The 24,745-nt window shown below is 41.4% G+C and overlaps 1 protein-coding gene across 2 annotated transcripts in view; it reads right to left on the minus strand.

The window, feature by feature from the left end:
* Window positions 1–1,211: 1,211 nt before the first annotated feature.
* disp1 (dispatched homolog 1 (Drosophila)) overlaps window positions 1,212–24,745 on the minus strand; it is a 112,425-nt gene continuing 88,891 nt past the window's right edge. For both annotated transcript variants that reach the window (XM_084737701.1, XM_084737702.1), the window contains 8 exons: window positions 12,114–12,143; window positions 11,178–11,301; window positions 9,674–9,801; window positions 7,166–7,260; window positions 6,683–6,780; window positions 4,731–6,320; window positions 3,846–4,109; window positions 1,212–3,422 (listed from right to left, as the gene is read on the minus strand). In XM_084737701.1, the coding sequence (XP_084593827.1) occupies window positions 1,665–3,422; window positions 3,846–4,109; window positions 4,731–6,320; window positions 6,683–6,780; window positions 7,166–7,260; window positions 9,674–9,801; window positions 11,178–11,301; window positions 12,114–12,143 (4,087 nt within the window). In that variant the 3' untranslated portion in view covers window positions 1,212–1,664. The remainder of the gene's footprint in view (window positions 3,423–3,845; window positions 4,110–4,730; window positions 6,321–6,682; window positions 6,781–7,165; window positions 7,261–9,673; window positions 9,802–11,177; window positions 11,302–12,113; window positions 12,144–24,745) is intronic.

Raw genomic sequence — 24,745 nt, forward strand, 5'->3', positions numbered from 1 at the left:
AAATACAAAAAGTGTCAGGCAGCGACTGAATCGGCTCGTAAAATGTGGCACGTTTACATTACAGCTGATGTGATCATATCTGACAACATATACTGAGAGTTACACACAATATCACAATACAGATACTGTACGATTTGATGTCGGTGCAAATGGCTGCTGTATGAGTACATTAATGTTTAACTTAGCAAAATTTCAGCCGTTTCTAGATGGTAACCCTAGATTTGCACACTTTGTTTCTTTATTGTGTGTGATGTCCAAACTAATTATGTTGCAATGTGACAACGCTGTGGCTAAGATCTGTTTAGCTTTAGGGACAAAAAACCCATGGTTAGGGTTTGGGAAAGATCATGGTTTGGGTTAAAATAATCACTCTTGTGAGTTTGTGGGTCTGAGGTTACCATCTAGACAGGAGCCAAAATTCCATGGAGGTGTCTTTGTGAAAAGACTGGTGCAGCTTTAATAATAGTGCGTTACACTGTAAAATCAAACACAATCTGGCACATAAAGACCTAGGGCTGCATTACACAAACTTCCTAGCTTGCACGTCTTATTTTTAACTGTTTGGTAACCATGGTAATTAGTGTTAGGACCTGATTTAGAGAAAAAAAGTCTTTACAGATGAACAGATGTTCCTAAGTTAAGATTAGAGATCTAACTTTAGGATTTAAGACTAGTTTACAACCGAACTAACTGTAGTTAACAGTACCGTCACCTAACAGAAGCTAATGGTAATGTTAGCTTACAGTAGCTAATGGTAGGCAATCTTTCCCACAAGGACAGTGAAGTCATGACGCACCCTACCCTCATCCTACTGTGTTCCTTGGTTTGGGTTGTTTGGGTTAGGTAAGAATATCAAGTTAAGCCAATTAGAGGCAGAGTAGGGCTGGTCACGCCTTTATCATCCTAGGAAAAAATATTGGTATTGGTAATGTCAGATGACAGCAGATAATATTAAGGTTTGCTAACAGTAGTGTCAGCTAACAGTGGTGTTAGCTGACAGTCGCTACCAGTAATGTTATTTGATAATCGTTAACAGTATTGTCAGCTACCAGCAGTGTTAGCCAACAGTAGCTAAAAGCAGCTAACAGTAGAGTTAGCCAACTTGTGTTTTTTCTTGCTTTTACACAATGGATGCCAGATACGGTGGCAACTGGGTCTGCTATATTAGCCCATTCTCTTTATTTTCTATCCCAAGTTAGCACTGTTGTAAAATTCCCAAAAAGAACATCGTTGGATTTCTCTACAGACGTTTCCAAAACCTCTAATTTTCACTACATTTCTATGTGAAAAAGTTGACTTTACAAGCTTAAAAAGTAGTGTTAGTTGCTAGGTAACAGACATAAAGTTGGATTGAGTATTCAGGATTTAGTAACCAAAGACAAGACAGGATGAAGTTTGCTTTTGAAATACCAAAAGGGGAAAAAATCCTTTTCCTAACTTAACTCAACACTTAAGACAGAAAGTTTGTGTAATACGGCCCCCTAGTGAATAGAAGAAACATGTAAACAGAATATATTTAGTGAGTCCGTGCTGTTTTATGAAACACACTGAGGCACTTGGTCAACAAACACATCACAAATATTGTTTGATTGCACTGATACACTGTATGTGTCATTCCTTTTTTGGACATTTGTTCTGGATCATATTAAAATATCATTTTATCATCAACATAAGCTCTCAGACGAAGGATTAGTGTTTATTGCTATAGGAGGCACGCTGGTGTCAGTTTTTGGCACATTAAACTCTGAAGCTGAATTGCACTTCACCTTCAACGTCCTGTTAAAACAGTAGAGTTTCTTTGGAGAGGCGGAGGACGCCCGCTGTCTTTTGGAGTCTTGACTTTTGGACTTTTTGACACTGTCCTCCCGTGTGACGGGAACACTGTTGAGCTTCTCCTGGTTGCCAGGGATTTTACAACAATCTGTTTGCATTGTTGCATCTGTGGTTGTGGTGGACGTGTGGTCGTCACCACAACAATGATCGCTGTCCTTCGTCCTCTGTCTTTCAGGTCTGGTTTTGTGTGCAGAGTCCTCTGAGGGGGAGGGGCACTGAGTCTGAGGGGTGCTGATGTTTTGGCTGCTGTTGGGGCTTGAGGGCCTCAGTTCGTGTCTGTGATCGTCCTCGGGGCCGGTGTCCTGGGTCACAGCTGGGGACACGGGTCTCTGCTCTCGGGCTGTGTGAACACAGTACTTCCTGAGGTGGCAGCTGTGGATGGGTCCTTGCCGGGGGGACATGACTCTTCCCTGGGAGCAGTGGTGGTAATGAGTGGGGGGACAGTGGACGTAGTGCATCCGGCAGTCCATGTGTGTGTAGACAGGGTCCAAACTTGGGGCTAACAGTGCTGTCTTCTGGTTGTTTCCTGAGAGCGGGAAGAGCTGCGGCGTGGGAGGACAGGACGGAGAATCAGGACAGGAGTGGGGCGTCCACTGCTGAGGCAGGTGAGGAGGAGGATGAGGAGGAGGAGGGTCCCCACATGTGCAGTTGGTGTTCTGAGAGTACTGACACCTGGATGGCGTGCTCAGGGCGGTTACCATCCCATTCTCAGGACCTGTCCTCCCAGTCTCTTTGTTCTTATACTGGATGTGTGAGTACTGGGCGGGGTGGTGGTGTACAGGGACTCCATTAAAGAGTGGAGCGCACACCTCCTGCTCCTCTCTGGGTTTATCTTCTGTTTTCTGACTGGATGCTAACGGCTCCAGCTCATAATGCTCCACCTCCCCGCCCCTGCTGTCCAGCTGGTACTTCCCCAGCCCGGAGCCTTTCCCCTGAGCTGTCTGGCTCGTGGGCGTGACCTCAGAGAACACCTGACACTGCAGCTTCTTGGGCAGAGGGATCTGGCCACAAGTCCCCTGGGGGCCCAGGCAGCGACACATACACTGAAAGAAGAAGGTGGCGAAGGCCCAACTGATGCACATGATCAGCATCATGAACGTGCCCAACTGGGTGTAGGCCAACACGGTGGAAGGCATCATCATGGCCCCTGCAACGAAGGTGGTCAGCGCTGCCATGGCTATAGCAGAGCCCATGCGGCTAAGGGAGAAAATCACCTTTCCTTCACGGTCGGGCTCAGGGGCGAGGCGGTAGGCCACGCCATAGTGGACGGCGAAGTCCACAGACAGCCCCACGGCGACGGAAATGGTGACAGACTCCAAGACATTAAGCTCCCAGCCCAGAAGCACCAAGGAGCCCACTGTGACGAAGATGGTCCCAGCGATCGACAGGATGGCATACAGACTGATGATGACGTTCCATGTGGTCAGGAGCATGACACTGAAAGCCACAGCCACTGACAGTGCCATGGCAACCAGAGTGCCATCTGATAGGCTGTCCTGGAGGTCATAGAACTCCAGGTTACTGATGAACCAGCCGTGGCTGAGACCCGCTGGGGCATATCGCAACTCCTCAGTGATCCAGGCATCCACCTGCAACAGAACCACGACCATCAACATCAGGAGTGTAAACTAAACTGATCATGTACATTAACTGACATTAAGCAGAGCTTTGCTGCACAATGAAAAAAAAAAAAGTTTAATAAATTGGCAAAATAGCAGAAGATTAAAAAAAAAAACTGGGTAGCCATTACAAAAGAATTAAATTTAATCTAAGCTTAGAGTAAAGACTAAACTGAGATATAAAGAGAGGTTTATATTTAATCTTTCTTCATCTTAAAATAGATTTAAGTTTAGTTCAATATAATATAATTTTAATCCAATAATTAATCAGGTTTAAAAATTAATCCTTGTTAGTGCAACTCAGCCTCAGTCAGTACAACGTTAAGGAGAGACTGCGTGCAGGTGATATTGAAACAGTGTGTACACTTTAACATTAAATGTGACAGGCTTTACCTCACGGTAGAACTGGTACATTTTCTCGTAGGCCAGTGTGAAGAGGTAGGTACTCTGGAACTCCAGCACTATGGCTCTGATGGTGTCGTTGATGTCAAATCGAGGTCCGGGGGTCTTGCTGTCTAGATGGTAGTTAGTACTTCGATCCAGCTCCATGATGGCTCTCTTGATGCACAACTCAAAGACATCCTGCTTGTAGGGGAAGGTGGACTGACTGCAGCAGGGGTACACAGAGGCCTCCTCACAGTCCTGGTTCTCCATCCACTGTTAACAAAATAAGGGGGGGGTTATATTTAATTTTATACACTGACACTTTTAAAACTGTACAGAAATTCTGTGGACCAAGCCAGAAATCCACATTCAAAAAGTTTTTGGGATTTTTGACACTCCATACAATTTTACTGCTGGACCTCAAAGTTTGGTAAGGACTTACGTTCCAAAAAAAGGTCACATCTCCTGAATGCTTTGTGTTATTGCAACCACATTTGGTGGGCGTGTGTAGATATGATGTCTGAGTGACCACGACAATTTTTATCCTATTTGGCCAATAGATGGTACTGTAGCAGCATCATCTAACAATACAGAAAGGAATATCTCTCTATATGTGTGTGTGTGTGTATGACTGTCCTTCACTTATCTTGAGTACTGCTCATTCGATCTTGAGGTGGATGTATTGTTGAGGACCCAAGAGAGAGCAGTATCAAGGGTGAAGTCTAATATAAGCAATCAACCAAATTAGAATGGGCATGCATTCTGAACGGGCACAATGCCCGCCAACTCTGCAAGCAGCAAAACAGGCAGCCAAGCAACTGTCCCATTTAGAGGGCATGCCTGTTCAGAATAGGCTGACTACACTAGAAAATGTAATCCACATGCAGTACTGACCTGTTTGAACGTCTCAATGAAGCAGCTGGTGAAATCCTGCTCCTCCGACTGAAAGACGAAACTCTGATTTCGGAGCTTCTGGCAGAAGTTAAGGATCCACAGCTGAGACGCTGGACTGGCGATATTGAAGCTGCTGTCCAGCATCAGCTTCCCTTTGTTTTTGGGGTTCAGGGGGTCCCCGTTATCTACGGGTGTCACGCCCCAGATGATGGTGATCGGCATGTGAAGGTCCTCGCCGTGATGAACTCTCTCGAACATGAAAAGCTTCTTGTACTCCGCGTCATAGCGCTCAAATGGATGCGAGGATCGGAACACCTGAAACTCTGCTAGCTCCAGAGATGGCAGCTTCATCTTTGGGTTGACGCAAACCACGTAGGCCCCACCCACTGTGATGGCGAGGAACCAGAAGAGCCAGAGGTAGCGCAATTTAATGACGATGCAGGGCAGCACTTTCTCAAAGAAGATCCTGGATGCCTCGGAGAGGGTGAACAGGCATTTGTTGGCCTTTTGACAAAGACCCGCCCAGAACATGCGAGTGCAGTAACCCCTCTCCTGATGGGGCGGCTTGGAGCACGGGAACATGTTAGGCAGGTAGCGTTCATGCAGCACCACCACAGCTGGAAGCCAGGTCACCATGAGAATATAGTTCACTAATATGGCAGTGCCCGCGTAGACTCCAAAACAGCGGATGGCTGTGATGTTGCTGACATAGTTGGCATAAAAAGCTGCAGCGGTAGTGAAGCTGGTGACGAACATGGACAGGGCGGCGTGTTGTAGCGTCACGCTGACCGTCTCAGCCAGCTCTGCATGTGGCTTATCAAACTTGGTGTAGTTCCACACGTCGCAGAGCACAAAGGCGTCATCCGCACCGATGCCCACCAGGATGATGAGCGCTGTGAGGTTCATGAACGGGAAGAACTCAAAGTTAAAGACCATCCGGTAAAGAAAGTATGACACGATTAGCGAGCTGATGATGGCAATTATTGTCATGAGAGTGATGAACACTGAGCGTGTGTACACACACATAACGAGCAGGACGATCACTATGGCTATGGCGGGGTACACCGTGTCCGTGAGGAGGTAGTCCTGAAAGAGGTCATGTTTGATGCCAAACTCAATCCCTGTCACTGTGGTGATGCCATCTGAGGCGTTCCAGTTCTCAAAATTGTCCAAGTAAATGTTCATCATGGACTCTCCCTTCTCTGTGGGCGAGAACAGCATGCTGTATTTGAGTACGGGTGGAGGGACCTCCAGGCTCTTGGGACTCAGGAAGTCTTTGTCCACAAGGAAGTGGAGAATTTGGTAGACAGCGTTGTACCTTGTGCACTTCCTGGGCACGCTGGCACACTTGAGCTGGTCTTTCCGTCGCAGGGCCATGTCCCAGCAGTCGGGCCCCAGAGTGCCGTTGTGGTAGTACTTGGCACATGTGCGCAAGATCTTGAGCGTGTGCGCTACGTCACGCTCTGTGATCTTCTGGCAGGATGACCTGTTGGAGAGGACGGCAATATAGTTGCCAAGTGTCCAGCTGGGACAACAGGAGGCATCATTAGTGCGCTGACAAAGACTCCAGTAGTCCCGATGGGAACGCACCTGCGGACAGAGACAAATCAGAAATACACTGTTAACAAAGGCACAGAAAGACAACAGACGTTTAAACCAGGACTAGTAGAAGTACAATGTGAATCGTACAGCTCTATGCTTGAGTTAACTCTAGGTTACTAATGTGTGTATAAACAGGAGCTAAGTTATCCCAGAATTAATTCTTAGACCAGGGCTGAGGAGAGGTCTGAGAGGCCAGTGTTAAAACCCCAGAACAGGGCCAGCAAGCCTAGGCTAAAGCCTGGAGCTAAGAACGTTCTAAGGAGATTACATGCAGTGTGGAAAACCCATAACAATGGCCACAACTGTACCATTAGCAGTCTTGACCCTGGCAGAGAATTGTGCTGACGTACCCTTGTGTTGTCCAGATTGCACATGGATTTGATGGCCTGAATACTCCACAGATTCTTCCCCTCAGCTGATGTGAACACCAGTCTGGAGTAACTGTCACCTGCATCAAGAAAAGAGTTTTATCACTTAGATGAGAAAACCATCTTTCCTGATTTAATAAAAAGTTTGGAAATATGAGACAGAGACAATTCTACCATCTGGTAGATAAAGATCATGTGGCTGAAAACATTCTTACCAATGCCATGCAAAAAATATGTACCTATAACTTATTCTTGTTTGAATAAACTGTATATGTTTACATAAACAAATCTCTTTCTAATGTCCTTTTACTTTAAATTCTCCTCAAAATGTTTTCTCGTAATTTATCTCATGTTTGAGATTAATATATAAGGACGCCTATAAGATTCTTTGCGGGTTTTTGCGAGTACTTTATTTCAGAAAGCCTTTGTATTGGATTGGTGGTATTTCTGTATTCTAAATCTTACCTGGAACATCACAGAAAAACTCTTTACTGAAGTCCCACTCTGCTTGCCGTTTGTCTCGATCAAAGTGGTCTTCGGGCCACCTGGGTTCTTGGTGACTATAAAACAAAAACAAAAAAACAGCATTGTCTACATAACTTATATAAAGTTTGTTTTATCTAATCAGTCACAGTGGCAACTTTAAAAAAGACAGCAAGTCGTTGTGAACTTAAAAATTACCATGATCCTCAGATATGTTTGCTAATTATAATAACTTTAGCAGCAAGCCTTCATTTTTATTGTGTTCATTTTGTACTTAGAGCTTTACAGTAGTTTTTTTTAGATTGTTGGGAAAACAAATTACAACTCATCATTTGATTTTTTTTCTTTTTATGGCTGAACAGAGACGTTTCTGTGTTTGAGGCTGCAAAGTCAGCATGATACAAAATGAAGGAGGCAGATCTGATATTTAGTAATAAAATAAGTAGCAGTGATTTTTCTTCTCCCAAAATCAGATGAATGACTCAACACAGCACCGGGATGCTGGTGTCATTATTATAATGATCATAATAGCATCTCTGATTGAACAGGAGGCCCAAAGGGGCGACGTGCAGACAAGTTTTTGGCATATGTGTATGTATTGTGTGTGTGTTTTGTGCTCTTTTGCAAGAATGACGTGGCAGCCGTGTTTTCAGTGCAGTGCAGCGGCTACATGCCAGTGAGCCGACGAGGACGGCAGAGTAATCAGGTGGCTGTCAGAGACAGACTGAGGGGTTGACAGACAGAGGGGATGAGGCAGGGAAGCTCGCTGACAGCAGCAGAGGCCATACGCACATAAGTACACAATTACATCTGCAGACAGACGTGCAGAGCGAGACAGAGAGGAAGACAAAGATGGCCACAGACGCAGCAGGAAACGGAGAGGAAGATACAGACTGCAGCTGAAAGGATCCATTTTCTAATCAGCAGAGCGGAGCTGCAATTTTTAGAAAATATAATCTTAACCACATGGATACAAAATCTGATTCAGAGCGCCGTGACCTAACTGCAATGTCACTGTCATTCATCAGAGACAACAACATGATTTTGATGTCAGTGTAATTTAAGGTAAACCAACAATTCAAAGGCAAAAAAGTGACTTAATTGACCCTTTCGAAGTCCCACCTCTTTCTGCTCTGTGCTCCGGTCACAGTGTTACAAAAGTGCGGGGCAGCTGTGCTTAGATTTGCTATCTGCTACGCTATGATGAAAAGAAAAACAAATTTTGAAGCTGTTTCAAAGATGTTGCAGGGAGACCTGTAAAAGCGACATACAGTAACATCTTAAGTTAGCTAATGTTAGCAAAATACTACCTAACTAGCTACCTAATCAGACTCATGCAACTACATAACTATAGATTGATGCAGATTAGCTTTTAGCATTTTGCTACAGAAAAAGCTAGTCTGCTTACGACTGATATAGAATGATGTGCAAAATTTGGTTTTCTTTTTAACATAGATGAGCCTGGCACATAGCTTAAGTACAGGAAACATTTTTGCCCCCAAGAGAGCAAAGTCATGGCACGCCCTACTCTGACTCCGATTGGCTAGTTCTCATCTTCTTCATTGGTTTAGGTTGTTTGAGCTGGTTAGGTTTAGGCATGACACCTAACGCAATTGGGTGGAGTTAGGGAAAGAATATCAGGGTAAACATATCAGAGGCAAAGTGGGGTGGGTCATGCCTTTGCCATCCTGCAAAAATATTGCAAACAACAAACAGTAAAGGAGAAAGATGACAGAGGTTCCTCTGGGTACCATGCTTCCTCAACTGTTACTGGAGCACAGAGCGTAAAGGGGTAGGACTTAAGTTTGGAAGGTACCTAGATTCAGTTTAAACTAAGGCAAATACTGGTTCAGCTAATATTGATAAAAGCAGGAAAAACAAATCGGATATGAGCAGCGATTTGAAACGGGGCATGGAGGCCTGAAGAGTGAACGGTCAAAGAGACGTAAACACGCTGACGTAAACATGCAAAGACGTGCTGTTGATCAGTGGCAGACTCCCTCTGACAGAACAGAGTGGATGACCTTGTGGGTGGACAGATCTCTACTTTGCTCCCCTTTTCTTTCAAGAGGGGATTCAGACTTTTCAGCACGTCTGTCAGCAGTATCCTTCAACTCCTCTGTCCTCCACCTGCTTCTGCCTACTCCAGTCACAAACGCTGGCTCCCCCTCCACCCATCAGTGAGAGAAATAGCTATTATAATCATGTGGGCTGGTACTGTGAGGAACATAGGCAACAATATTTCACTTTTGGTTTGTAGTGCTGTTGGTTTGTAGCCCTGTAGCCCAAAGGTATTTAAATTCCATGTTGTCACTTATTACAATTGTGGAAGTTTAGTTTTTGTGTGTTTTGTGTTTTTGTATTGGTGTTATTAAAAAAAAGTTATCATACTGTGGAAATCTCAAACCATTGCAACCCTTCTTCTATCTTCTGATAAAGAATGTAAGAAACTAGCGTATGTAGATAGTATATGAGATGAGTGTGATGTACTTTTTGGCCTGCTCATCAGCGTATTTGAAGGGGTAGTTGGCCAGCGTTGCCTTGTAGCCTGTGTTCTTCACCATGTTGTTCCATGTGACCAGTCGCTGGCCAATGGCTGTCCCTCGTGGCTCAAAACCCTTATGGCAAGAAAAAAAATGATAAGAGGAACAACTTTAGATAAAAGGAAGCAAGTTACTGTCTTAACAATGCTTATAAAAATGTGAACAATAAGTTGTCATACATTATGTATCCATTCAACTCCAAACGTACATGTTTCACTCCCAAACACTGCACTGTTCAAACGCTTGTTCCATCCACTGACATATATAAAATGAACACATCGGCTCACCACAAGTAAAGGTAAAACGTTTTGATTGCTCCCTGATGGCTGGCTGCAGTATAAGTCATTAACCCTGCCCCCTCCATGTTGGCAGATGGGACATTAGCCAAACTAAAACATCAAAATACAGGTCAAATAGGTTTTTACCAAATGTTAGGTAGTTCTTATCAAACTGATGTTTGTTCAAGTGGTCATTTTTCTTATCAGTTTTTTTAATTAGATATCTGATGATATAAAAAGGGGCGGGGGGGTCACATCATCATTGACAGGTGAGCCCTGCTCGTCGTCCAGCATTCACCAGCGCAAGATGGCAGCTCTCGTATCCGCTATATTGGCCTCATTTTTGTACAGTGGGAGAAAGAAGAGATGCATCATCCGATCTTTATTTTACAGTGAATGGATCCACCCAGTATGAGCTAACAGAGGCGTATGAGAAATGCAGTCATACATAGCTGCAACTGGATCACTTTCAAAGTGAGCTGGGTCGTCAACATTACTCCTAACACATAAACAGAACCACACCTCCTGAGTTTTCAAAGAAAAACAAATGGAACTGATGATACTTCATACTGTGAAAGTGCTGGTACTGTTTACATGTGCAACAGAAAATCTTTGTCTAATAAAATTTGATTTCTCTTTGAATAAACTTGTAATCTCAAACAGCTTCTGGGCTGAAGCCATTTTGTTCTCTTTGTTGACTCCACAGACCACACACCATTCGTTTCTCTTTGTGTTGCAGGAGAATTAATGCCATTTATATAGACAGGAGAACATTGTGGGTCTGTAGCAGAGTTATTATTGTTTTATATTTTTATGTCATTTTTAATTTTTGTTTAATTTCAGTTTTGTTCCAATTAGTTATCTGTGTGGGTTTGCTCATTTCAGTTAAACTTCTATTGTTTAAAAATGAGTATTTGTCAGGGGCAGATTTAAGAAGTTCAGAATAGGTATTACAAAACACAACACTTGAAAACTACTGACTCACTGTCATGCAGACATTAGTTTCAACAACCAGCTACACCAGTGCCTCCTCACACAACATCATATCACTTAGTTTTCATTTTATCTAATGTCTTTTTATTTTTGAATTTTTATTTCAGTAAACTAAAAAATGTTCACACCTAGTTTTAGTTCTAGTTTCAGTTAACTATAATAATCTTAGTCTGTACTCACCAGCAGTGGATCAGAGAAATCAGGCAGGTCAGGCACCAGGATGCCCACTAGGGCACACACCACAATGAGCACTGTGCACACCCCAAGCACCACCACCGGCCAATCAGCTATCAGCTCTGCATAACTGGAAACGAGAAGGAGACTCTGGGTAAGTGATGACAACACAGGACGTCTGACAACAGCTGACTCAAAGTTTTTGGGATTGCAAGGACAGTTAATTCTAGATAACTTCTGTTATGATCTGGCACAGTGTAAATACAACTGACCTGACATATATACTGCAAATAGGCAGAGAAAACAGAGGACAAAAGCTCATGATCAAAAAGGTTATGCCTGGATTTTGCAGATTCCATCTTAGTTGCATAAAAGCCTGTTGGCACATGGTGACCATTTTGGCTAAAAAGTAATTCAAATTGGTGAGAAAAGGATGAATTTGTTTAAAATGATTGAATTTAAAGGAAAAAAATGGACATACAAGGGAAATGGAATATATTAAATACAGCCTACACCATTTCAGCTTTGCTTCAGGCCCTCCCTTGATTAGAAACACTGTCGGTAGCTGTCTCAGGTCTTATTCAGAGTATTCATCTCCATGCAAAACTCATAACACTTGTGATTTTGCCACTAAACCTTTCTGAGAGCCCTAAAAAGATCTTAATCCTCTATTAAACAGCCTCTGGATTAGGTTTGAGACATCAGCAGCGTGTACTGCAGTGTAATGGAGAGACGAGGAGATCCAAGCTGCTGGTTAACAGAGGCCAGGTACAGAGAGAGATGCACAACTCCCATCGATAACTCTCATGACTCACTGCTGAGGAATGACAGCTCCACGGGAGCAGTGATGGATGGATGACAGAGAGAAAGGAAGAAGGAGGAGGAGAGAGCTCTGCAGTCCAGAGCATCAACAGAGTAGAAACAGTTTTTGGCAGGTCTTACCTTTTGGGGAATCGAAAGGGCCTTGCAGGGCTGAAAAACAGAAAGAGGGGGAGATAAATCAGGTTTGCATTTTGAAGTCGAAGCAACAGCCAATCAAAAACAGATTTGCAGAGACTTTTTGAGCAAGAGCGGACATCTTTTCTTCATAATCCCCCCGTCTTTTCTCCTTTCTCTTCCAGCAGCAGGAGCAGCACACACCTTGGGTACTACTGGAGCACTGGAAACATTAAAACTGACGTGGCTGTCAAAACCACTTTCCAGTAAACTTATCACGAAACTCTTCGCTCTTTGTCAAATCCCTTTCAGATGGGACAGACAAGCGTACAGTACTTGGTTCTAATACATATGTACCACACGCAGACAACTAAGGAAGATATAAACATCAGTGCTGCAGGATGACACAGAGCTGAAAATTCCTGCCTGGTTCAGTCAAGGATTTCTGACTGAACCTGAACCAAAACTGAAGCCCCAAATGTTCCAAAAAACTGTTTAACAACATTTTTCAATCCGATCTGAACCTCAACACATGAAGCTCTGTGAAAAATGCACCACAACCTCACAAAAACCTGTTCAATCCAGTCTAATCAGTCAACACAGAGGATTTATTTTGTTTAGTCTCCTGTACTGCTGCCTCTTGATAACTTGAGTTTGACCCCCACACACACGCTCAGGGTCTATCTGGACTTCTCGTCAACTCCTCCGGGGAGCGGTGGGGGAGCGTCCGGTATGCCGGGAGCAGCGAACACCCCCGGGTGGAGGGGAAGGGGCGGGAAGAGGAGGAAGTGGAAGAATTAGATATGGTCACCTGATCACAGCGGGGCTGCAGGAGATAGATGATAGGGTCGGGGGGGATGGGATATGACAACTAGTGGAGAAGATTCAGAGGGAGGAGAGGGATGAAGTGTGAGTAGATACTGTGATGTCCTCAAATCTGCAAAGTCTGATCTCAACATGCACATTAGTTAGGCGGGGCAGGGCGGTTGGCTTCAGGGTTTTCGTTTTAATGGCAGAAGATTTCAGTGTCCAGGACAAATGGGAGTCAAATAGTATCTGTGTTTACTGAGCTCAAAAACAATTGATAGGCAGACTATATAAAGAACAATCTCAGCAATAGACTCACACGTATAAACCCATTTGTAAGGATGTAGTGTGAAATTCTGAGACAATACCAAATCCAATGTTTAAAATAACAATTTGACCAATAGCTAATACCTGTTTTTTTTCTGTTTCATTGATTTTGTTGTTATTCATTTCTCCTTTTGTGCCCTTTTGTGTCATACCAGAGTTGTGTCCAGTTGTGTATATTTGTGTGTACTTTTGGGGTGGGGTGCATGAGGGGGGCAGAGTCTATTAGCATATTCATGAATCCTTGAATACTTAATTAAGGTAAAGTTTAGAGCTATATGAAAGCCATTCTAACAAGGTATTTAGATAAAATTAGATCAAATTAAATGGTGTGAAGTTTCTCTCCACAACTCGTAAAGTACTCAGGCCATAGAGGGAATTATTTTGCCTGAACATTATGACCACAGAGATATAAATATGTCAGGCTTCAGCAGATTTTCCTGGTGAAAAACAGTTATTACCGGATAAGGGAAATCCTGGTTGGATTGGCTAAAAGATTTTGGTGGTTTTAATGTTGACAAGACAGAGGAGAGATGGGAGTAAGAACCACCCAGATGACTCCCCCTCTGACGATGGGCAGAGACAGCAGATGGGCCTCTCCTTGGATTAGACAGACGTTTTCAGACAAACTCCGCCAGAATACAGACATTTGTATAGATAAATGGTCAGCTTTAATAGCCCTAACTAACAACTACACTTCTCAGTGCATCACAGATTGTATTGACATCCCCTTAATTTATTCCCAAAATGGCTCTCAGATCAGTGCTGTGATTTAAGAAATCTGGGTAGAGAGGCCAAAATGGTTGTTGTTGCTGTTTTCCCGTCAAAGTAAAATCTGCGGAGTGTTATAATTAGCTGTAATGGGAGGCACAAATGAACTTGAGCTATTGGCCAGGAATTTTACTCCACGGGGGTGAGGTTGCAAGACGGTCGTAAATCCCCATTAAAGTTTCGCTGGACACATTAATATGACAGCCAGATGTCAAGTGGCACAGTCACAAACAGGGAATCTGTTTTTTTTTGCTATTCTGGAAATACATATGCAATATATATGAAATATTTCTCAACAAAGTTCTAGATTAGAATCTGTTTTTGGTATTTTAGCTCTGGGAGAATTGTAGATGCTCTCAAATATTAAATTATTCTTGATTATATTAATATTACTGACTTCTTCCGTAAGGTGGACTCACACATTGACCTTTAACCTGGTTTAAACCAACAATGCATAATGAAAACCACATTTTCCCTTTCTTTCTTTGAACTACTAGCCAAGGGAAAATTCTGTATTGCTAATGTAATTCTTTTCACTGCGCTCCGTCTCCTGGATTTCCATGTATGGCCTTGAACTGCAGACCTCAGGACACAGATATGGCCTAAAAATGGAGGAGACGAGTTATTGGAAATAGTTGGAATGGATTCATAAAAGTGCTTTCAGGCATATCTATTTGTCTACTGAAGGTCTGTTTTGAATTTTGGTCTGCAGCGCTTCAAATCTGAATCCATTTCAGCCAATTGGAAAGACGCGGAGCATACCTGAGCCGGCCGCTTGGCTCCATAATTTTAAACGACAGAGATGAGATAGATCGAGAATCCATCAGGTCGATGGCAATAATTTACGCCGCTCTCGTAAAACCCAGGTGACCTTTTCGTAGCGATGTTAGGTGATGAGTTCAACATCTGGCAAGTGGAGAACAACCTTTGAGACTTTTATTTCAGGCTTAATCTGTCCTTAATTCATAAAACAAAAAAAGAAAGCAAAGATATAACACAACAACACATAAAAACAAATGAAGGAGGGAAAGAAAACCCCCGGGACAGATGGTGAGGTGAGACGTAGTGTTGACTGATGATCACTGAGGCTCTAAATTCAGCAGGATGACAACCCACCGCGTCAGGTTTCCTCGCCGACTCTCTGATCACTTCTGCTCATGACACCTCCAAAGCAAACTTAAAATACTGACTCGCCCTCTACATCTAACTTTCTATCTCCTCACTCCCTCTATGTTTCCACCCCTGGCTTCTGCCCCTTCTCTTATTTTCATTCCCTCTCTCCCCGGCCCCGAGTAACCTTTCAGTGTTATTCTATTTACCAGAGGGAGAGTGTTTCTGGATCACTGGGCTAATTAATAAGGTAAACACAGACCGCCGGCCGCTCACTCAGCGCCGTGCTGACAGAGCGAAGAAACAGAGAAGCAGTTGGGGACTGAGTGTGTGTGTGTGTGTGAGGAGAAGCTGTGAATATGTGTGTGTGTGTGTGTGTGTGCTTACAGGACCTACACACTGAGAACTTCGGGTTGTCCCAGATGAAAGTTCATGAGAGAAATGTGGTGACATTTTTGAGCGCCGATCCCCAGATTGCTCTGAGAGAGATGCTGATTTAGAGTTTTAAGGTCAGAGTATGCCTGAAAAGACCTAATGGGTACTAAATGTAGTCTGACCACATCTAAAGGCACTAGAGTTTGTAACCTCTCTGAATGGCTATAGCCTGTTGTCATAAAGAGTTGCGAGACTTGATGAATCATAGAAATGGGAACGATGTAGGACGCTTTTGTACAACCTAAACTCAAAGGTATTCGTAGTGTTGCACTCGACTGACCTTTTTTCCATCAATGTCTATTACAAAAGAAAAGGTTAATGGAAACGGCAAAATTCTGAAAAAACTTACTCAAGTTTGCAAAAAAAAGTTTTTAAGCTCGCTTGAGTTGGGTTTTGCCTTTTTTGAAAAAGTTAATGCAAATAAAGGGAGCTTGAAACACTTTTTCCAATTAACTTCAGATGTAGCTAAAATTTTGCTGACATGACCGATCAGCTGTTTCCATTCCAACAGTCTCCTCAATCTTCTACATTGTTTTTTTTTTACCATTTGAGGTTTGACTAGCTCTCTTAATTATGTCATCTTGTTGATGCTGCTGATTTACCCAAAATTTGATTAAAATTTGTGATTTCAATGTCGGAAAGATGTGGGTGGAGGGGGTTTCAGACTCTGTACAACAATTTGACAAGCACTTCAACTGAAGCATACTGACGCCTTTAAGGACAAAAGCTAACCTCAGCCAACTTTTGACACTGTTAGAAACAAAAGTTTGTGGAATACTAGGAATGAAGAAAACCAAGAGGTGCCAGTGCTAGGGCCAAAATTAGTTTTTGGTTTTATTGCATTTTTTAAAAGAGTCTTTGCAATAACCAGGCCTCCATCACACACTCTGATATGCCAAAAACTGATATTGTACAGTTGAACACAAGCCGAAACCTAGATTTTATTAGACCCATCTTATAAATCAAACTCTCGGAGTGTAGGAGCCTTAAGTGTATGTGGGCGAGCACATCAGTGAAAGGAGAGTGCATGGGGAAGAAATGTGTGTGTGTTTTCAAATTGGACTGCAGGGACCAGCACAGATCCTTGAATAGGTTGTAGGGTGTCTCCAGCAAAACGAGGAAGAAAGTATTTGATCTTTTATTACATTTTGAAAGCTTGAACAATGAGGGGAGAAATAGAGTTGGCTGTTTTAAGTGATTTTAATTTATAGTGATCCTGGTTTAGACTAAGAACACCATCTTCAAACGTGAAAAAAAAATAAAAAATACTCAGGGGAAGTCTGTGGTTCAATGTGTATCTATTGTTCTTGACATTTAAAGAGTTTAGGAACCCTTGCTGTACTTGACTATTTGTGGGTCTGCAAAAAATGTCCATCTTTATTCATTCTGTCTCATTGTTCTTTTTAAATTTAATATTTTTCTTCCAACGTAAACATTCTATCAAGTTTTAGGTATTTTCTAGGTCTTTTGGAAGTTGTTTGAAATTTCTGATTACTATTACTTAGTTACTGAGGTGCATATATTTGTGATGCAAGTAAATGTGACCATATTTGCCCATGAGTGTGTGTTATTGTACAGGAGAGGGTACGTGTGCCGGAGGGGGTTGAGGGTTCAGAGACAGGAGGAAGGGGGGGGGGGTTAACTGTCAACAGACGAGTGGGTAAATATTTCACGAACAAGGCCTTCAAGTCGGAGCAAGAGCAATTAGTGTCAACCGTCAGGCTGCTGGGTCCGCCTCGCCCTGATTAGTGCCTCGCTGGAACGCTGCACACAATTAGAGGCTCGACCTAGCCATGAAATAGGTCCGGGCGACCAGCGCTCCCTTCCAAATGACATCATGAGACCAGTTAGGCAGAAAAACGCCGCACTGTGCCTGATAAGTAGGCCTGTGTGTGTGTATATTTATACAAAGACTCTTACGGCTGAAGCAGAACCCTGAGAGGGATATTAACAATCCTCTGAAGTGAGCCTAAGTGTACGCTGGGATGACATTAACAAGACTGTAAATATCAAATAGGCCCACAGGGGGCAGAAAATAAAACTACATCAGTGTTAATGGTTTGTGATGTCGAAAGAGAGGATAAACAATCCTAATGTTTGGAAATTAACTGTTTACTTTTGCCTATATTCACATGCAGAGAGTGGGGACTAAATAGGGCCTTTAAGTAACATAAGAGAGTGGGTTTTGTCTCACAAAAAGGCCTGAAAATGAATTAGGATGGAATTAGTGGAGAAGTGTTTCTGTAAACAAGTAATAAAATTGAACTTTCAGATCTATAGCTCACTGCATAAGAGAAATACCAAACAAGACTGTCAGAGCAAGTGGTATGAAATGGACACTTTGTGTATAAATATTGTCAATACCCTTCTCCAGACCGTTCTAAGCTAAAAGAAATGTGACAAGAATTAACAAAATTAATCTGAAAATACAGTTTCTCAATGTTGCCGTGAAAAAGAAGGGATCATGAGTCAGAAGAAAGCTCGATGCTCGTAGAAACATTAGCTTCAGCGGTAACACAGAGTGATTCACAGGGCATCATGTTTCTAACAGGCCTCCAATAAACACTGGAACAGGCCTGTGCTGTTTAAACACAAAGTTTAAATGGAGGTCAGCCGGGGACACTCTCCTCTCATTATCACATGGGACAAACCAGAGAGACGTTTCGGAGCAACACAACTCATGGGGCTGCTGCTGCAGAGAGCAACCACTGCTGTGTCTTTGTGTACCTGTGCATTCGGCACAGGCACGTGTGTGAATGTTGGTCTGGATGCTGCATTTCACTACGGAGACAAACCATAAGCTTCTGTATGTGTTTTATATTTATATGCGTTCCTTTAGTGTGAGATGTGTCATCTGTGAAAACGGGATTTGCAGAGGGAATCAAAGCAGAAAACTAACTTTCACGTCCATCAGACACAGTGGCTCGCTCAGGCGCTCTCAACTATCTAACTGCTGTAGAAATACAGCTAAACACGACGAAAGAGGATCTTCTTATGTGAACATATCACAACCCACATTTATCAGCAAAGAGAGGCTTAGTCCCTCCCCTTCCTGTGTTCCCCATAGGACCTTAATTCACAAAAAAATATGAATGGAAATCAATGGTAATTGTAGACAATCTTCTTCTTTATTCCGTTTGAATTGTGTCATGAATTACATGTATGTTTTTAGGGCTGCAATGACTATTTTCTCAGTTAACTGATATTTGTTTTGAAATGTCAGAAAATGATGAAATATGTCAGAGATCAGTGTTTCTTTAAGCCCAATATGACGTCCTCTCTAAGACCTTGATGCATCTTGTGGTAAATAGCAATTTCAACTATTATATCTTTTTTATTATTGTGTATATAATACTGTATCGATCAATGGCTGCAACTATTATTTTTCTTAGAGATGATAGTAACTTTTTAGGGTGTGAACAATTGGCTAAATAATTTTCCTACCTTTGTCATCTAAAACAAATCAATGAATGCTATAAACAGGTGCTTCAGTTCATTTCTTTCACTTTCCCTGTTTCTTGTTTCCTTTGTATAGGTCTGCTTGATTATGGATGTGGCTGCATTTTGCATTTACATACTTGTAAAAAAAAAAAACAGTAAAGATGAAAAATGCCTACTGTATATTGTAAAACAATGATCCATGAAGTTCTCGATCTATTTATGGTAACACTTTTGATGAAAGTCATGTCTATAATGCATTACAAGCACATTGATAAAACATAATGCATTTATATGGCTTTTTATTCCTAATAAATGTTTCTGATCATGCATGAGAACTTATAACAAGGTTTATAAAGTATTATTAAGTGGTGGTATTATAAATTCAGCATTCATAATGCTTCATACCTCCATATCAAAAGTTTCTGAAATGGAATTATGTCCAATAAACATCATTAATATGCTATAGCATGACTTTGTGGTCTTTTAAATAAAGAAGTATCACTGTATATGGTCTAGGGATTATTAATTGATTAAATTAAGTGCCATCTATTTTGATTATTGAGTAATCAGTTTGAGTATTTTTTTTCAAGATCTCAGCTTCTTAAAGGTGAATATTTTCTGGTTTCTTTATGACAGTAAACTGAATAGCTTTGGTTTGTGGACAAAACCAGACATTTTGAGGACATCGTCCTGGGCTTTGTTTTCAGTCTTATGAATGTCCTTACAATATATTAAAGAAATGACTAATGTAGAAAACGTTGCTGATTATTTTTCCAATTATTCAAATGATCTAAAAAACATCAGAACAGTAAAAAAAATAGCCATCACAATTTACTAAAGCCAAAAGCGACTTCACGAGTCTAAAAGCTAAAGATAATCAATTTATGGTCACAGACGAAGAGAAGCAGCAAATGATCAATATTTAAAAGCTGCATCAAGAAAAATTTTGCTCAAAAAAGAGTTGCCAGTTAATTTCCTGTCAATTGCCTCATCAATTTGAGGATCAAATGCCACGAATCTACAATCTGAAGCAGTGGAAATGGAAGTCAGTGTGTTTTAATGCCTGCATATGTGCGTACAGTATCCAGTGGTGAGCATGGCCTTTTCTGGCTGCACCTGCCATTCCCCCGAATTCTTGGAGGTGAAATATGGCCGTGCACAAATTCCAGGCATACAGGCGGGATTTCAGCACTGTAGCCAATAGTTACAAGCTGTCAGTCAGTGTGACGTCTTTATTATGGCTGCTGCTAGCCTCATCTTTTATGGCTCTCAAACCCAAAGCTGTGCGAGGGTGTGGAGAAAGATCTTAAATTATTTTTTAAGAGAAGAAAAACTCATTTAGGATCCTGTATTATTAAAACTGCAGCCATTTATGAGTGATAAGTAGCACTTTTTACTACAGGCAAAATATAGTGTATAAACTGGTGTGGAGTGCCAGCAGGGATCTCCGTTCCACATGAATGAATGTGCCTGGGCAGAAAATCTGAATCCAGAAATCCTTCTTAACCTGCCAACCTTACACTGCATGGTTGAGCGCAACTGTAAGCAAGCCAACTTTAAGTGGGTGTGTGTGGCCGGCGAGAACAGCGGGGCTTCCTAGAAGACCTCCAGAGGTGGAACCAATGGTTTTCACCTGCTGCCGCACCAGAGACCCCTTCCACTTCCTCCCACAGGCATCTATTAACGCTGCTTGTTGAAGAAGAAGCCAGGCAGGACACCAAGACATCGACCACAGAGTGGGACTCACGATCAAACGTGTGAAAGAAACCAAAGAACACGGACGATTACAGTCCACAGAGACGTTTGGCTCAACCCACAGCAGAACCCCACCTCTTCCAATACAAAGGACATTTATTTTATTTAAGACTGGGAGGAGAAACTTGGAAGTTGCTCCTGCACAGAGAATTCCCCTTTTAAAGCAAACACACCTTATTAAAACAAGATGAGTCACTGAAGACGTTAAGTGTAGAGATGATAACAACAAGGGAGAAAAAATGACTTCAAAGTACATAGTATGTATCCAGAATTATGCATGTATTTGTTATTTAGTCTGCAACTTTATTCAGTTTCATTTATTGTTTTGTTTATCAAGAGTCTAACAATGTTTTATGCACTTTGTTCTGTTTTTTAAACTTTCATTTATGAGCACAATTACTACAGTAAGTACATATTATTTTGTTTATGTTTCCTACTGACACAATTTATACTTTATATATTCAATAAACACATGATTTCCCCTGATGAGGTACCTGGTAAATAAAAAAAAGTTGTTTGACACCTTCAGAGACGTTCTTAAAAACGTGGGGATTCCCACAGCAGCATTTAGAGAAACACTGATTCACTGACCGTGTTGCTGTTGCACTCACTGCTTCATTTACATGTGGTGGAGCTGGTTAGCTTATTTTAGTCTGGTCTTGATGTTGTTGGTCAGTTCATTTGGAAGAAAAGTGAAGGCTTGTTCGCACTGAGCTGCTTTTTAATTTTTAAGTCTGCTGCAGCGACAAAATCAGTGACTTTATGTTGCAGAACATGGGAGTTATTGGTCAACTATCCCTTTAAACCTTACTGTCACTCATTGCTTCCTTTGAAGTCCAGTAAGAACAGAATAATAAACGTACAGCTACAGCCTGTAGCTGCACTGTGACTGTTGTTGATCTCATTTATCAGTAGAGGAGGTAGAGAAAGAAAAAGGCGATGTCAAGATTGTTTTGTAGGAGGTACTTTTTCACACTGCACCACTTTCCAAACTCCATTATTACCTCATCGCACTGCACCATCAATCTATTTCCACTCCGCTTTTGTTGTCGTCCCTTTGTGTCTGTCTCTGGGCCGTCTGAGGACACGATAGCTGCAGGGTCACCATTTGGTTTACTTCTTTTTCTTAGATGCTCCACCTTTTTTCCTGTCATTTGCTAAACTTTATCTCTCTCTCTGTTTTCTTTCACCACATCTCAGGTTTGTCTCATGATATAAAGACACCTGACAGTAGCTCCAGCCTCATTCATCAGTCCTAAATTAAAGGAAGATCAAGCGTATCTCATTAACAGGAAATGGAACAAAGACGATATTAGGTGATGTTTCGACCAACATGATTTTAGGAAATCTGGCCCCGATGGAGGCCCCGAGGCAAGGAGCCTTAATGATGATGGCTGAGTCAAAACCTGTCCTCCCTACTCCCTCAGAAAGAGGCTGTGTACGTGTGTGTGTGTGTGTGTGTGTGTGTGTTTGTTGGAGATAGGAAGGGAGAGTGCTGGGGGTGGAGGGGTCTGGAAAATTCCAAGTGAAGGTTCACAAAGTGCAGGAGAGGAAATAGAAGCAAAGAAAAAGGTGGTTCAGAAGAAACTCCCTGTTTATCTGAAAAAGAGGCGTCGGCTGGTTCAAACTAACATTAATGTGAATGTGAGGACGGAGAAGAAGAAATAGAACCTTTTATATGAATGAATATCCCATTCAGAACTAACATCACTGTAAACAAAATGTTAAATTTAACAAATGTAAAATATATTAAGAATGCACAAGAAATATCAGGACCAATAAATTATCAGCCATAATAATATCTGATATGACAGAAGATACCAATGCTTTATAAAAGCATAATTATGTTTGTGAACTTTTTTGCTGAACTTTACTTGAAAAATAACTGAAGATTTGAATTGTTTGTTGTAACAGTGAAGCCAGTCAGATTTGGTTCGGTCAGAGCTGTGGAATATTAAATCATCCATCTTTGCAAACTACAACTGAGCCTTTCTTACCCTCAGGTGTTCATATAACTACAGTTATATGAACTTCTTGTTAATAAAAAATAAGCAGGTAGTTATCGGTTATCAGTGTTGGTATTTTTATCCATAGGGAAATTTAAATCTTTAACTGTATCATATTTTACTTCTAGGTGTTTCTGGTTTATTTTTTATTTTTCTCGGCTACATTGTAAATGAGGTCTCTGTCTCAATGTATTTCTGAGTTAAAATAAAGGTTGAATGAAAAAATGAAAGTTGGCTGACAAAAATCCATATCGTGCAAACTTTAGTTGGACTTCTCAGACCCATAATAAACCCTTCCTCACTTTGTTTTGAAAGCTGGCAATAAATATGCAGCAACATATGAATATTTGCTGGTTTCTTTTCTCTTCTCTGATTAGTTTCCTTGGACAAAATTATATTCTATAGGATTTATTTCTTTCACAATTCATGTACTAAATGATTACAGTTTTTGTTTCTGAGGTTTTTATATCATCCTGAGGTTTTCAGTAGTGTTCCTTATGCATTCACATCCGAATATTCAAGTTTTGGCCAAAGTATGTATAATATAAACTCAAATCTTCCAAGCCCTTCTAAAATCTTTTTTTTTTATTTTTTATTTTTTACACCCGACCTGATTTTGACGCTGCTACATATAAACCAGACGGAGAGGAGAGGAAGGCGACAGTGTCACTGTGTTTTACTGACTGCTGAGAGGGACTTTCCACTTGAAAACCCCAGAAACAAAATGGACTTGGACAAAACAAAGAATCAACAGACTGATTAGTAATAAAGATAAACATCTGTTGCCATTTTAATGAGAAGCAAAGAAAATGAAAGTACTGATATTTATTTAGGGTCCAGGAAACAAGTGATGTTTACAGCTAGGAAGAAAAAATGATTTGAGTACAGACAGTATGATTCCAAAATTATGCATATATTTGTTATCTGGTCAGCAACTTAATCCAGTTTTATATTATCGTTCTGTTTATTCAGAGACACTGTTTTCCATTTTTTTGAACTTTTATCCATGAGCACAATTACTACAGTAAGTACATATGTTTATGTTTCCCACTGACACTGTTTATACCGTATATATTCACACCACAGCAAGATAAACAGCAAAATCAACAAAAATAAATACAAAAAGTTGTTTGACACCTTCAGAGACGTTCTTAAAAACATGTGGGGATTCCCACAGCAGCATTTAGAGAAGCACTGATTCACTGACCGTGTTGCTGTTGCACTCACTAATTCATTTACATGTGGTGGAGCTGGTTAGCTTATTTTAGTCTGGTCTTGATGTTGTTGGTCGGTTCATTTGGAAGAAGAGTGAAGGCTTGTTCACACCGAGCTGCTTTTTAATTTGTGAGCCTGCTGCAGCCACAACGACAAACACTCCTGTCTGTGGAAACCTGTAGTGAGACTCATGTCTCTTGAAGCAGACAGACGCTCAGGTGCTTACAATGTAATTTAGAGCAGTCAGTCCCAAAGACAGGGTCATGACCCAAAGGTGGGTCACAGGAAGTTTTATTTGGGTCACCAGATAAATAAAGCACTATGGAAACAAATTCTGCAAAATTTATCGTGTAAATTTTTTGTAAATTTCTAAAAAAACTTCAAAGGATTCAACTTTATCTAAGAAAAAAGTAAATTAAGTCAACTAGGTTGACTAGGTATCTCAAAACTTAGGAGCTTGATTCAAAGCTCAGATATCTATTACAGTGAAGTGAAATTCTGAGTTGTCTCATCTGTGTTTTTAGGTTTGTTTTCTTGATGAAAGGAAATGCAAACAATGTTAACTGAGCCTCAATGCATTTATTTCTCATTTATAAAGTATCTGACAGGTGTATATGCATGTGTCTGTGATGTGGGAATGGGAGTAAAAATGGTCAGAAATGTGCATTTATGCACAAGATTTATTGATGAAGCCGGTTGTGAATTGTGTCTACATGATTTGTCATTTTTAAAAAGAGTTTAGGACACGCCAATTTAGAGCACAGAGACTCGTCT

Source organism: Lutjanus erythropterus, chromosome 15 (assembly GCF_056507025.1).
Source record: "Lutjanus erythropterus isolate fLutEry1 chromosome 15, fLutEry1.hap2, whole genome shotgun sequence".
NCBI lineage: Eukaryota > Metazoa > Chordata > Actinopteri > Lutjaniformes > Lutjanidae > Lutjanus > Lutjanus erythropterus.